Source organism: Melopsittacus undulatus, chromosome 6 (genome assembly GCF_012275295.1).
Source record: "Melopsittacus undulatus isolate bMelUnd1 chromosome 6, bMelUnd1.mat.Z, whole genome shotgun sequence".
Taxonomy (NCBI): Eukaryota; Metazoa; Chordata; class Aves; order Psittaciformes; family Psittaculidae; genus Melopsittacus; species Melopsittacus undulatus.
Window position 1 is genome coordinate 27,533,576 of NC_047532.1, and position 14,380 is coordinate 27,547,955.

Consider the following 14,380-nt stretch of genomic DNA (forward strand, 5'->3'; position numbering starts at 1 on the left):
AGGAGAGACCGACCCCACCGCAGCTGCGGAGAGTAATAATATCTCCCCGAGCCTTCTCGTCTCCAGACTAAAGAACCCCCATTCCCTCAGCCATTCCTCACAGGACTTGTGCTCCAGGCCCTTCACCAGCTCTGTTGCCCTTCTCTGGACCCGCTCCAGCACCTCAATGTCTCTTGTGAGGGCTCCAGAACTGAGCTCAGGTTTCAAGGTGCAGCCTCACCAGCACCAAGTACATGGGGCATGATCACTGTCCTGGCCCTTCAGGCTATGCTATTGCTGATACAGGCCAGGATGCTGTTGGCCTTGTCTGCCTGGGCACAAGCTGGCCCTCTGCCCTCCCATCCTTTGCCCCAGAGGGACATTCCACAGAGGAACAGAAATGCCACCAGGTCACTGTTTCCTGGTGCTGCGGAGTCCTGAGCGCACTCATCCTGCCAGAGGTCTCAGCTGCAGCCGTGCTTGTGGAGGGGCTGGTGTCCCAGTTGGAGCAGAGGACAGACACAGCAGCCCCAGCTGCTCCCCGGCACTCTAACATGCTATTTAGCCCCAGGTCCGTGCAGACCAGGTACAGAAAACCCAGGCACAGAACACCCAGGCACAGAGCCCCAGTGCTCAGGTCAGTGGGAGCTGCAGTGCCCACAGGGCACACGTGCCCCTATCCAGCCTGGTGCTCCCAGCTGATGGCTTGCTGAGACAGGCTGGGAGAGGCCATGATGCACCCTGAGCAGGGAGAGGGCATTGAGGGCAGAGGCAGATGGGTACCAATTCCGTGCCATGACCAAAGCCTGCCCTTGCTCTTGCTTCAGCCACAGAGCACCATTCTGCCACATGCTATGTACTCAGCAAGGAGGAGAGGAAGAGGGAGACCTCCTCAGCCACAGCTGGCAGGCTCATGCGTGAGGAGCCAATTAACCCCTCTGCAGAGCACAGCCCCCTCCCCTCCCAGACCCACTGTCCCACCTCAGTCCATGATATGGATGCTGAGCCTCAGACTGCCCTCCCTGTTGCCCAAAGAGATGGGCAACTGGTATGGGTCAATTTGAGGGTCTCTTGAGCATTCTTCCTCCATCTCTTACGCTGTTACCTGCATGCAGGTAACCTACCCAGGCTCTCCCCACACAGTGCAGCCCACAAGCCCTCTGCCAGGTGGGTACTGGCTAGGTTCCCAGGGGTCCCTACAGAGGAGGAGAGCTGCCTTCTGAAGTGCCGCAAGGAAACCATGCAACCAGATTCACGTAGCAAGTGTTTCTTCAGCGGGTTTGCCCCTATATGTAGGTGCATCTACTGAATATATACATGCCTTAGCAATAGTATACTGGAAACTGTGCCACGCATGAATTGATGGTGCTGAACTAATGCATACAAAAGTATGGAGGGGTTCATGTACCCTCTAAGTACAACGTTTCTCCTGTCTGATCACAGGAGGGTCCAGTTCTGGGTCATGGCAGGTAACCTGCTGGGGCTCCTGTAGGGCACATGGCTCTGGCACCTGCCCAATTTGCTCATGGAGCTGCCGGATTCAGGATCATGGACTTGTGCCTGACTGCTGCAGGATGCTCAGGACAGCAAAGTCCAGCCCCAGTGCTTCAGCTGAGCTGTGACCTCTGGGCCCAGAGCCATGGAGGAATGGGGTGCCCACTGCTCCATGCACACGAGCTGTTGCAGGCTTGGGCATCAGTGAAAGCTCTGCTATGTGCATTCCTCTCCTGGAAGGTGAAGATGCAGGAGAGGAGGACCAGTAGATTTCCCCTTGGAGGTGAAAGGTGCTAACATCCTGCTGCCAGCTGCTGTGCAGCACCTGTGGGGCATCCAAAACGCATTTCATGGGCAGTTGAGCAGCTCTGGAGTGCTGTATTTTTGATGACCTCATCAAACAGGTGGGAGCAGGTGAGAGGTCAGTAAGAGGATGTCCTCTTGGCTCGCCTTGTGCTGGGCAGGCAGCAAGGAGCTGGGAGTGCTGTCAGGCTTCCATCTGTGCAACCAGGGTCTGGCTGGCAGGGACAGAGCTTCCTGCCCCTCTATGTGACATGTTCAAAGCCCAAAATGTCCAGAGAGTTTTTGGTTTTGCCCTATAATTGCACAGCCTGCTGTGAGCCAGTGGCAATGCCCACTCCTCCTCAAGCAGGTAGTGGCTGCTACACAGTCCCTGCTCCAGCAGGCATATACCCACATGCATTCGTTTTCCAGGCCTAACAGATTGGCTGGGAGCTTCCACACAGAGAAAGTCCAGCTGATGTTCCTCCCCTCTGACCAGGGAAGAGAAGCCATTCTGTCCTGATCACTGTCACCAAGAACACAGTGTCAATAAATAACCCTCATTATAGCCCACGTTGCTCCCAGGCTCAGCTCAGCAAGTGAGCAGGAAGTCCAAGTTGTCCCATGCTGTGTCCTTCCTTGCTGCCCTTGGGGTTTTCCTCTGAGGCTTCACTGTACAATGAGAACAAGACCAGCTGCCCGGGTTTTATTGCTAAGTCCAAGTGAAGTGGCTTCAGTTTGCATATTGGGCTCCTCTGGGGATGGGGAGGGATGGAGACCAGGCTGGTGGGGAGCAAAGGGTCATTCTTCACTGGCTGACTCTTGGAGGAGGCGATGGATGTCCTGGAAGGAGGGACGGTCTTTAGTGTCCCGTCTCCAGCAGCTCAGCATTAGCTTATAGACTGAGTCAGGGCAAAGTGCAGGCTGGGGAAGGTAGGTCTTCAAAACAAGAGGCAAAGGTGACAAAAGGAGAGAGTTACTGACATGGAAACAGAAAAGCAAACTGCTCCTGGGGAGCCCCATTTCCCCATGCACCAGGGTGAGAGGGCTGTGCTGCTGTGTCTTCAGGGGAAAGGGAACCCCCAGATGGCATAGTGAGGCCTGGGGACACCTGCTCATGCCTCCCAGCCTATAGGGGTCAGCAGGCAAACAGTGCTTTGGGCTGTGTGAAATGCAGGGTTTGCCATGCGGGGCCCTTCCCAGAGGAGCTCTTGTCCCATAATTCCCCCATAGCCAAGGTCAGTATCTGGTCACCTTGAAGTCTTTCTCCAGGTCCCTGGTGTCCCAGATGCACTGCTACCTGTCCTGTCCCATCCTGTCCCATTCCATCCCAACCCATCCTGTCACATCCTGTCCTGTCTTGTCCCATCCCATCCCATCCTGTCACATCCCATCCCATCCTGTCCCTACCTGCCTGCCCTGGTCCCGGAAGAATTCGCCGGTGTTCTCAATGACCTGCTCATCGGAGAACTGGGAGTAGGGCTGCTCACGGCAGAGTGTGAAGGTCTCCCACAGTGTCACACCGAATGCCCACACATCACTAGCTGTTGTGAACTTGCCCTGCCAGAGGGAGCAGAGCAGGGTTGGGCATTGGCATTATCCCATCCTGCTCCATAGGCCTGACAGGCACAGGTTTTGAAACCTCTTTCTGCATGCTTCAGCTTCCAGATCTGTGCCCAGAGTGGTCCAGCTTGGTCCCGCAGACCTGCTCCCTGCCTGGGGCCAGAGCCTGGAGAGATCTGGGTCTGGCTTGCAGTAACTGCTCTAAGAGCTGAGGCTTGGTAAGGACCCAGTTCCCTTCAAAGATAAAAAGTAACCCTGCTCTCTCTTCCAGGTCTGACCATGGCCAGTAGAAAATGTCAAGCATTCTGCTCAAAAGCTGAGCACCAGGACACCCAAGATCAGTGTAGTCCCCCCATCCCACCTAGAAAAAGCTGCTACCAATCCTGCTTTCTGCATGCTTCACCCCAAAGCTGGACTCCAGGAAGGAGAGACTTCCCCATCCATTCTGCACCCGCCAGCCTGAGGAAGAAGCTGAGATTAGCCCCAGTGTCCATCAGAGGAGCTAAGTCCCCACGTACCAGCAGGATGCTCTCCCAGGACATCCACCGGATAGGGAGCACTGCCCTCCCCTGGATGCGGTAGTAGTCGCCACTGTAGAGGTTCCTGCTCATGCCGAAGTCAGCTATCTTGATGGTGTACCGCTTCCCCACCAGGCAGTTGCGAGTGGCCAAGTCTCGGTGCACGAAGTTCAGGGAGGAGAGGTATTTCATGCCTGAGGCGATCTGGGTGGCCATGAACCGCAGGTCACTGTAGGTGGCAGGGACAAGGGAAGACTGAGGTGGTGGGCAGGATGGCAAGCGGGGTGCCCCACGGGGTGCCTGGAGCATGCAGCCCTGTCCTCCCCGCCTGTCCCAGGCAGCACTACCTGACAGTTGGCACTTGGCTGGTGAGGGGGCTGCCTGATTGCTGTCGGGACAGGAACTGGTTGAGGTCTCCATTCTCCATGTACTCAGTGATCATGCAGAGAGGGTCGTCCGTGATGCACACTGCCAGCAGCCGGATGATGTTGGGGTCCTTCAGCCGTGACATGATCTTGATTTCCTTCAGAAAATCATTCCTTTCCGGAACAGAAACCACACAGATCGGATAGACAGACCCAGAGAGGCACAGAGGTGTGCATGGACCAGCCGAGCATGCTACCCACCCACCCAAGCCTCGTGGGGAACCCCGCGGGTCCCCTCCCCTGGGACTGGGGCCATAAGAGGGACCCTGGACTGATCCGCACACACAGCTGTGGGATGGGTAGATGGGGCAATGGGGAGCTGGTTAGGACCAGCAAGGACCAAGAGTCCTGAACTGCAGCAGCAAAGCAGCCCCAGAGAGCTCAGACATGTAGCCCTGACAGTTGCACTGAGCTCGTGACCACTGAAGGCAGGGAATGGCTTTCCTGGAGGGCTTTAAGTGGGGGGGAATGCTGGGGTGTGTGCACCCCCAGCCTCATACCTGGCATTCTTGTTTGCATCTGCTCGCAGCATCTTCACAGCCACTAGCACAGGGCAGTTGGAGCTCACATCCAAGCCCTCCAGGGCGAAGTCCTTGCCCGTGAACTTGTCCATCCCTTCCACTTCACAGAGGTGCACCTGGAGGGTGACAAGGGGCAGCCATTACCTCCGCTGACTGACAGTCTCGCCAGCCCCCACAAACTGGGAAGAGCCTTGCCCAAGCCCTGCTCAGGGCAGGACCAGCACACACTCACCTCCCCAAACTGGCCTTCCCCCAGCTTCTCCTTGAAGGTCAGCAGCTTCCTGGGGAACTCCTCAACAGCCACATCCTTACCAGAGAGCAGGTCCATGGTGAGGGCTGGCACCGAGTAGGTGTTGCCACCTGTCACACCCTGTAGGTTCACGATGTCGGCCTCGGCGTAGTGGGGGACACCCTCTGTGACACTGGCTTGAGATGGTTTCACAGGGCCACTGCAGCCTGGGAGGTACAGCAGGGCCAGCCCTGCCATCAGTGTCCTGCCCTGCACCCTCTGCTCATGCTCCAGCCACTGGCTTCTCCATCCCAGTCCTCCCCAGAGCCCCTGCACTGCCCCTGCATGCCTGGGCTGCTGCAGACACCACAGGATGCTCTTATCCTTCCCCATGACTGACAAATGCACCAAGCCAGCCCCAAGAACAGGGATCACTGCCCGACCTCCAGGTCACTGAGAAAGACAGGCCAGAGCATCCCAAGGATCGTGGTGGCGACACAGCACAACCTGGCACTGATGTTGGCTCTCAGCCACAGGCTTTGTATGACATCTGAGAGGGGGACATGCAGGAGTTTGTGTGGCCTGCCCCCTCACTTATCTGTGCCAAAATGTTTGGAGACTGGGGAGCTGCTGGGGAGCAGGCTTGATGCAGGCTCTAAGCACAAGTGTGCCCCAGCTCTCACCTGTGTCCTCCTCCCCCGTTGTGAACTCAGGCAGCTTGCGGATCAGGCGGGAGGGCTCCTGGTAGTCGGGTCCCAGGGGGAATATACGGTCATAGGTGGAGCTGGACTCCTGCTCGCTGGAGGAGGAGGAACGGTTGTGGTTGAACATGCTGGATTCGCTGGGCAGGGAGAGGCTGACCGTCATTTCATCATCCAGCATCCTTCGTGATGCCTGCGAGAGGGGGTAAGGGAGGAGAGAGCTGGGACAGGGGCTCCCTGCAGCACTGGTGGGATGGGGTCTTCTGTGCTACATGGCATCATGGCTATGCCCAGCCCAAAGCTCCACTCTCTAGTGCCCTGTTCCAGGGCTGCAGCACCAGTCTGGGAAAGACATTTGTCCTGGTGTACCCCCCTTTTATTGTCTGCCTCTATAGCAAAGACTTTGGTTTCGTCACTTCTGTGACTGCCCTCAGTTAGCCAGGGCTGCAGTGAGACCCCCATGGGTTCCTCTTTCTCAGCCCAACTTCAGGACAGAGGGATGGAAAAGCATGCAGGTCCCAAAGTCCCTGCTTTGCTAAGCTAAATCCCTTGCTTGGGAGATGGGTGCAAACCACAGCCTTCCCTAGGACAAGAAGGAAGCATCAAACCCTACATGGAGTCTTCTTTCCCCATGCTGAGCTCCCAGCAGAACTTGCCCAGGATGAGTCCACTGCCCCAGGCACCTCAACAGCCCCCCCATCCTTGCCCACCTTCTCCAGCATCTTCTGCCAGAACTGCCTCCACAGTATGATGACAATGATGGCCACCAGGATGAAGATGATCGCCACCAGGCACCCAATCAGGATGCGCGTGTTGCTGTCGTCCACCTTGAGCATGGGGTCTGGCAGGAGAAGGGGACAACAAGAGTCAGTCATGCTGGGGTTTGGGGAGAGCCCATGCCCCTTTCCTCCATCAAATGAGGCAGAGCCCCCCCGCTCAAGGATCTCCCTACTGAGCTCAGGGTGATGTGCTTTTCAATGCCCTACCATAAGTGGTGGGAACCATGGGCATCTCAGGGGGGACCAATGAGTTGTTGTACATGGCTGCATCTAGCAAGGAAAAAGAGGGGAGTATCAGGGTGGGAGGTATGCATGGGTGCCCCACAGCCCCACTCCCTCCATGAACATCCCCCCTGGAGGGGACAGTCCCTGTGGGGCTCATGGTGGCGGGTACCCGACTGGAAGGTGATCTCGCTGAACATCATCCAGGCGTCAGCAAAATAGTACTGGCACTTGATGGCACTGGCCATGCGGTGGAGCAGAGGCACGGTGACAAAGCGGGCGCTGGGGTTCACGTCATCCAGCACCAGCACTGAGGAGACGGCACTGGGCTCCCACTCACTGGCATCAGCACGGAAGTAACACTGCACCTCCTTGAAGATCTTCACCCCTTTGGCAAACATGTTGTTGCAGTGGACCTGTGGGGCAGCCCGTCAGTGTGGCCATGGCAGGGGACAGGGACAGGGGCAGGTGGGGGGCATGCGGACCTTCATGGTGGTGAAGTTCCTGATGCGGTCGAACTCAAAGGTGATCTCCACGTAGCCACCAGCCATGCTTTCATTGCGCCAACCAACATAGTCGTAGCCCGGCCAGACGTGATACTCATGGGTCTGCGTGAAGTCATCCAGCCCCGACACCCCGTCTGTCAGCTGGCCCAGGCCCTCCGTCATGCTGGTGTGTGTGAGGGGGGAAAGGTAGCATGACTCTCGCCAACCCCACAAATCTGCCCCCACCCAGCATCACCCCCAGCAGCTCCTCACAGCCCCTGGGAAACTCTGGAGGCAGTTTTGTTCTTTTTGATGTTCTCTCTGGGAAAGGCTATGGGACGCTGAACATGCAGTGCAGTTAGTGTAAATCCAAGAGAAGGGATGGGGGTGCTTTCCCCATCATGCTGAACCCATCATGATGTGCAGCCTCCCAGAGCTGGCCATGTCCCCTGCTTCAGGGAGACCCCAAGTATTTGCTCTGCTGAGGATCAGCACATAAGCCTGCCAACACAGGGAAGAAACACTCCCATCCACTCCTGCCCACTGCAGCACCCACGACATGCACAATCTCACTCAAGCCTCACCTGTACCCAAATGCCCCATCATACACCGAGTCGTTCAGGTAGATGACAGTGCCCCCAGGAAGGATGAGCTGCTGCCCAGCCGGTGCATTGTAGGACACCAACCCATCTGCAGGGAGGGGAGGGTAAGTGGTGCCCATGCCAGACACCCAGTTGCTGGTGAGCCCAGGCCAGCCCCTAGTGGGGTGGACAGCCCCCGGTGGGACAGACAGCCCCCCAGCTGGGCTCTGGGGACATAGGCGCAGGACCGCACCACACACCCAGCCAGACGCAGCCGTACACCTCCACACGCAGGCAGACATTCATGGAGTGGTCAGTGACGGGGATGAAGCGGATGAAACGGGCGATAAGGGGTGGCTCCAAGTCCTTGAGAACGATGTCATAGGGGTTGGAGTTTCCATCCAGCACCTGGGGCAGAGGAGCATGGTGGGCATGGGCAGGTGCAGACACCACCTTCCACCCTGTGCAGCCCTGTCCTACTTCCTCACCTGCTTCCCATGCCGGTTCCTCCAGGAGATCCAGCGAGTGCCATCCCTGCTGTAGTTGATTTTATACATGGGAGCAAACTCATTGCCATGGCCCCCAGCGTGGCGTCCCTGGGTGCCCACCAGTGTGATGAAGTGCAGGGCATGCAGGTCAATCTGCAGGAACTCCTTCAGGTCATCGGGCTCCACCGGGACCTCGGGACACCAGGCTCCATCGCCATCCTCTGAGTCCAGCCTACAAACCAAGAGCAGAGGAGCCATTCACAGGTGGCCAAAGCCAGCCTCATGTCCCCTTTCTGCCCCTCCATGAAAACCAGAAGACCCTGTTGTGGCTGTCACAGGAGAGTCCCATACTCACCGTCCATACTTGGCAGCTGTGGACTCAGACCACTGGCTGGATGCTGAGATGTCTTCATCGGGGATGTGCCCACTTGACATTCCCAAGGGATATCGGCAGACAGCTGCAATGAGACCATCGGGGTGCTGAGCAGGCATCCCTTCTTGCCTCCCCGGCAGAGACAAGTGCTGAAACATGGTCCGGCACTGCCAGGGCTGGGCACATCCGCAATGCTGCAGCATCACAGACCAGGCAGCTCAGGCACAGTGCTCTCCATGCCTCAGTCTTACAGAGTGGGGACAAAGCACTATGGGATGGTCCCGGACAGTCAGGTATTGCCCAAGTAGATGGATCCAAGGGTCACAAGTGAATGCCAGTGCAGCTTGAAGCAAAGCTGGGAGCACGAGTAAGCAGTGCTCCAAGGTTTGCTTGGATACACCTGGTCCCTGTCCCCAGAGATCCCTTCAGCCTTGCTGGCAAGCATTCAGCTGCGGTGGAGGGAGAGCCTGTGGATTGGCACTGCTGTCCCCACACGCATTCTGGTGCTACCCAGAGGGTTCATTACAGAGGCCACTTGCCCCAGAAAACCAGCTGCAGCAACGTGTTCTTGGTCGCGCTGCCTCGCTGCTCCCTCCATCTGCCAAGGGGATGACAAAGGCGGGCACTCACCCTTCCTGCTGGTCCCATGGCTCCCATCATCAGTCCTGCTCCCTGCCCAGCTGTGAGTGGAAAAGTACCCAGGGTGTTGAGTGGGCTGCAGCCCCGAGCGGCAGCCAGTTCCCCCGGCACCGCATCCACACCACTTCCCAGGAGTTATTTTCTCACTCCTGGCTGCCAGGAGCGCTGCTGAAAGGCTGGCTTGTTTGGCCGTGTTTACCATCTGGCCACTGGCTCCAGCCCGCAGCGCTTGCCCCTGCACGCCTCCCCGAGCAAACACCCACACCAAGGTGGCAGGGCCAGGCCAGGGTGTGGGCTTGGGGCTGCCCCTGCCACACCAGCAATGAGCTCCAGTGTGCGGTGCCACACGGCAGCCAGCTCTCATCCCAAGGTGCCTGTGCCACTACAACAGAGAGGGACCATCCTACATCCAACAGAAGGATGGGCACACCTTCAGCATGAGCACAGTGGGGAGCATCTTCTCTTGTCTCCATCTCTCCCACCACTCTCAACACTCTTCTGAGGCTCTGCAGAGTGCAGCTCTATTTTCCCATTTAATTCTTGACAAACATAGAGCCAAGCCCAGCTCCTTTGCCCTAGGTATAAAATAACCCTGTCCAGGCAAAGGCAATACTGCCAGCCCTGGATGGCTGCAGAAGAAACAGGATTGCTTCCCTAAACACCATGCAATCTCTGGGGAAGGCCCAGCAAACTTCCCACAGATGGAAGAAACCTTTGAAGGGACTTGTTACAGGGATACCCCAGGGAAACCCTGACGCACTGGAGGAGCCTGGGCTGCGTGTCCACCCCTGCAACACAGGATGGGGCTGAGCCCTTCCAAAACAACCATTTAAATACACTTCTCTTGCTGACGTCTGGAGCAGTGTTGTGGTTTCTGAGCAGAAGCCAGGCACCTAGTTAAGCTGCTTCACTGAAGCCAACCTTGGTTTGTTGGGAAACCACCAAAGAAAGCACATCCCAGGCAGCAAACAATACCCTGGTGCCTTCCTTCTGCATGCTGCAGCCTCAAAACTGAGCAGGCCTGATGAGCCCCTAATGGAGAAGGGCCCCATGCAGAGCCCAGGGATCCAGATGCAGGGCTTTGCCCATACCTCAATGTCCCTCCATCCTGCCAGTGGCAGAACAGAGGCCTGTGGCACACAGAGGATGCTTTCTTGGTCACAGGTGGTGACTGAGCTGCATGCAGGACAGCAGAGAGCCCAGGCAGGCATGGGCTTGGGGGCTGTCACACACTGCTCCCAGAGATGGTGCAGATAATGTGAGCCCAAGCTCAGACACCCTGGGAAGAGCACAACATAGGGAAACAGACCTCACAGCTCCTGCAGCCTGGTTCCCATCTCACTTACCTGGGTTGACCTGGGCTCTCGCAGCCTGCAGGACACACAGCAGCAGCAGGGCTGGTCTGGGGCAGGCTGGCATGTCGGCAGTCCTGCAGAGACAGGGAAGGGCTTGTCACACTGAGGCAGCTGAGCCACAAGAAATGCCGGTCCTGCTTGGGGTGGCCAGCTGAGGATGGGAGGGCTTCCCCAGCATGAGTGCCCCACCTCAGCCTTGGAGGAGAGCAGAGCCCCAACCCTCACATCTGTCATGATGGTCAGAGGGCTCCCAGTGGCCATCCCCTCTGCCACCAGCTCCCCAAGGGCCATGGCATGCCGTACCCCTGGAGCTGGCCACATGAATTGAGCGCAGGACATGCATGAACCTTCCAGGGCTCTGCTTGGGGTTGGCACCGTCTGGCTCCATGGATGGGCAGAAAGGCTCCAGCTGGGCCACCCGCTTTTGGATGGCTTTGAAAGCAAGACGTTGCACAACCCCGTCATGACACAAAATAATAGCACATTACAACACTCAGTTTTCCTGCCTTCTGGCTTGGGAGAGGTAATAGCACTAAGATTTACACCAGTTTTATTGTGACTGATCTCTGCAGCAGAGCAGATCTCAAGGACGTGCATGACACAAAGGATGGGCATGGGAGCCAGCTTGCACCTGGTGCCTCTAGGGCAGTGTGGGATGGGGCTTGTGAGGACCTGCGGGCCATAGAATCATAGAATAGTTAGGGTTGGAAAGGACCTAAAGTTCATCAAGTTCCAACCCCCCTGCCATGGGCAGAGACATCTCACACTAAACCTTGTCACCCAAGGCTCTGTTAATTCTGTCATCCCTTATTTGCCAAGGGGACATTTGTTCTCCTGGGATAGCCTTTGACACAAACACCAGATGCAGATTAGACCTCTTTTTATTAAAAAAGGATATTTTTATCTTGTTTGCATGCAGATTAACCTTTGCAGGAACAATTTACTAACCTGGGGGTTAAAAAGACCATAGGACCTGGCCAAATGGGACCTGGATGCATTTGAGTGGTGGGATAAATCCCATCTGAGGCCCATCACACCAGCAATGCTGAGCTGGCAGGTCCCCAGGTTGGCCCAGCACCAGAGACTCTGCAGGTTAGTGCCTGCTTGTGGGAACATACAGTCTTGTCTCCACTGCCAAGAGAAAACCCAAACCCACCCTGAACCTGTTGCCACACTTCAAATGTCCCCATCCCGCGCAGCCCAGGTGGGAAGTGCTGGATATGGTCCTGCTTGCTGGCAAAGCTGGGGCTTGCCATTGCAGGAGTGAGGCAGGCTTGCTCTGACCATGCCAGCACCCAGGTGAGTGCAAAGCACTGGGAGCTGCCTCCTGCATCCTGCTGCTGGCTTCACCGGGGGTCTCTGCTAAACATCAGGAGGTACAAATGAACACTCTGACTTATGGTGATTTTCGGTGATTTTTTCCCTATTTTTTTTAAAGCACGCAAGCAGTTTGCTTCTTTTCTATTCCCAACTGGGAAAGTTTAGTTAATTGCAACTAACTCAGCTGCAACTGGGAATTTCAACTGCATCGCTGAGAGGCGCACTCAAGGCTCTGCGTTTGATGATGACCAGTTACATTAAAAATCTCAATTTCCTTCTGCATTCCAAAAAAAATATCCAAGGATATTTTTTCCCACTATTCTTTCAGGCTGAGTAAACTCTTTCAGCATCAGGATACCAGATGCCACAATCTCCCGCAGGGAATGCATTTACATTTAGTCTAATATAGGGAAAATTTTCCTGTGGCTCCTCGGGGGAGCAGGGCTGGGGGACACCAGGAAGACGGTGACTCGGGCACTGAGGTTGGGGCCCAAGGTTGCATGGTCAAACTGGCCAAGCAGCATTGGAAACCCGGCTGGAAATGCTTTTTGTTCCACCGGCCCCGCGCAAGGGATGGCTTTGCAATGCTTTGTCTGAAAATGTTTGCTGAAAACTCTCAATCACTGGAAATTTTTAGCACAGAGAGTTTCTGGAGCTCCTCCCTGGCGTCGCACGGCCTTGGGAGCTTCCCTCAGCCACTACTTTTATTTCCGCCCCCCCTTCTTATTTTCCCCTTTCTTATTCTACTGAAATCACCAGGGAAAAATTAGCAGGAAAAAAAGTGAAATCCACATTTGTTTAGAGACAAATCACACCCAAGCTGTGGTCCCTCTCACTGCCATCCCATGCCGGATGGTGAAGTGCCCAGCTCACTTCCCAAGTGGGCACTGCCATCCTCACGGGCACTGGAGGAGTACCATCCATCTGAAAGGGGCTGGATGGCAGCAGTCGATACCCTGAACATCCCAGGTCCTGCATGTGGGTCTCCCAAGGCTCCTGTTGCAGAGTCCATATCCTTGCACAGGGCTGGGGTCTCCCCTCCTGCTGGGATGGCGGGCAAGTGGGACACACAGAAGCCATGCTGAAGGGAATGTCCCTGAGAGGCAAGAGGCTCCCCCTGACCCTGGCTCATAACCCGAAGCACGCAGAATTTCAGTAAGGGGGTCTGGGACCCCTACCCCAGCTGGCACTACAGCCCCCAGCATGCTGTGCCGGAGGCGCAGCCTCGGCAGGAGCACAGAGCAGCATGCCGGGATCCGTAGTCATCTTTCACTCCAAAAATGCCATTTTAGACCTTCTCTGGGCTGGATGCAGCCCCATTTTCTGCAGCAGCAAGCACCTTCCCAGCCACAGGCTGGCTGGCTCAGCCACGGGCATTGCAGCCGTACAGGGTGCAAGAAGTGGTCGGCACATCCTTGTGGCTGCCAGCTGCCCTGTGGAAACCTGCCAGCAGCACAGCCCATGGCCATGGGGACAAAGTCCTGTGGGTCCTGCACCCAGCAAATACTCCCCACCAGAGGAAAACTTGCATCCCTTCCTCCTCCCAACTCTGTGCCACAGTGTCATCCCGCCACAGTGCGGGGCTGAGAGCATCGCTCCTCTGCAGTGCAGGGATGGGAAGCTACAAGTGGGTCCTCAGCACCAGGACTGGGGGCAGAATGCTCAGGAGCACCAGACAGGTGTCCCTGCATCTGCTCTCCAGTGTGACTTAGTGCCTGCCTGGGGGACCCTGGGGACAGCAGGGCCTCTCTGGCTGGAAGCACTGCCACTGGCTCTGCCAATAGACACAGAGGCAGGAGCCGACGACAGACACCAGGAAACACTGGTTTGGCACGGGGCAAGGGGGAAAACATTGGCAGTGGGGAGAAAACTGGACAGAAGGGGCTAATGTCACCTCCCCAGGTGGGGATGCTGCCCTGCAACTGCCCCCGCCCCTTCCCAGGCAGACCCATACCCCAGCCCCTGTGCCCAGGCTCCGCCGCGGCTCATGGCCAACCCCGTGTGCCCCCAAAATCCCAAGCGTGGGGCAGCAAACGCCTCCCCAGACACCTCAGAGGGACTCACCGGAGCGGTGGCGGGCGGGCTCCTCGCCCCTCACCCTGGCAGGGGGAGCCAGGCGAGGAGCAAACTTCCCCGGGCTGATGCAAGATGCCTCTGGGAGCGCGCTTGCATTCTGCGGATTCCTGGGAGCCGGCCAGAAATCCCACAATCCTACATCTTGCACATTTGGTTTCAATTAGGGAGCGGAGAGGGGGAGCCAGTCACCAATCCAGGCTGGCTTTTCAGCAGAGGTTATTTTCCTCAGCCCGAGGGAATGTGTGCAAAGCTATAATTTACAGCAAAACCCATTCATAGTGCGAGAGAAAAAATAAAAAACTCCCCATGGCCGGCGAGGGAACTTAAAGCAAAAGGCAGTGTTTCGCTTT

At 56.7% G+C, this 14,380-nt stretch overlaps 1 protein-coding gene across 1 annotated transcript; it reads right to left on the reverse strand.

Annotated features, from left to right (window-relative positions):
• Nucleotides 1–1,230: 1,230 nt before the first annotated feature.
• Nucleotides 1,231–14,168, reverse strand: DDR2 (discoidin domain receptor tyrosine kinase 2). The gene is made up of 17 exons (XM_031047236.2): nucleotides 14,019–14,168; nucleotides 10,626–10,708; nucleotides 8,623–8,725; nucleotides 8,268–8,499; nucleotides 8,040–8,187; nucleotides 7,783–7,888; nucleotides 7,199–7,382; nucleotides 6,886–7,129; nucleotides 6,699–6,761; nucleotides 6,423–6,553; nucleotides 5,695–5,905; nucleotides 5,015–5,238; nucleotides 4,762–4,898; nucleotides 4,184–4,375; nucleotides 3,837–4,065; nucleotides 3,166–3,315; nucleotides 1,231–2,694 (listed from the first exon to the last, which is right to left on the reverse strand). The coding sequence occupies exons 2-17, from the start codon at nucleotides 10,696–10,698 to the stop codon at nucleotides 2,557–2,559; spliced, it is 2,565 nt and encodes an 854-aa protein (XP_030903096.2). The 5' UTR covers nucleotides 10,699–10,708; nucleotides 14,019–14,168; the 3' UTR covers nucleotides 1,231–2,556.
• Between the last annotated feature and the right edge of the window lie 212 nt (nucleotides 14,169–14,380).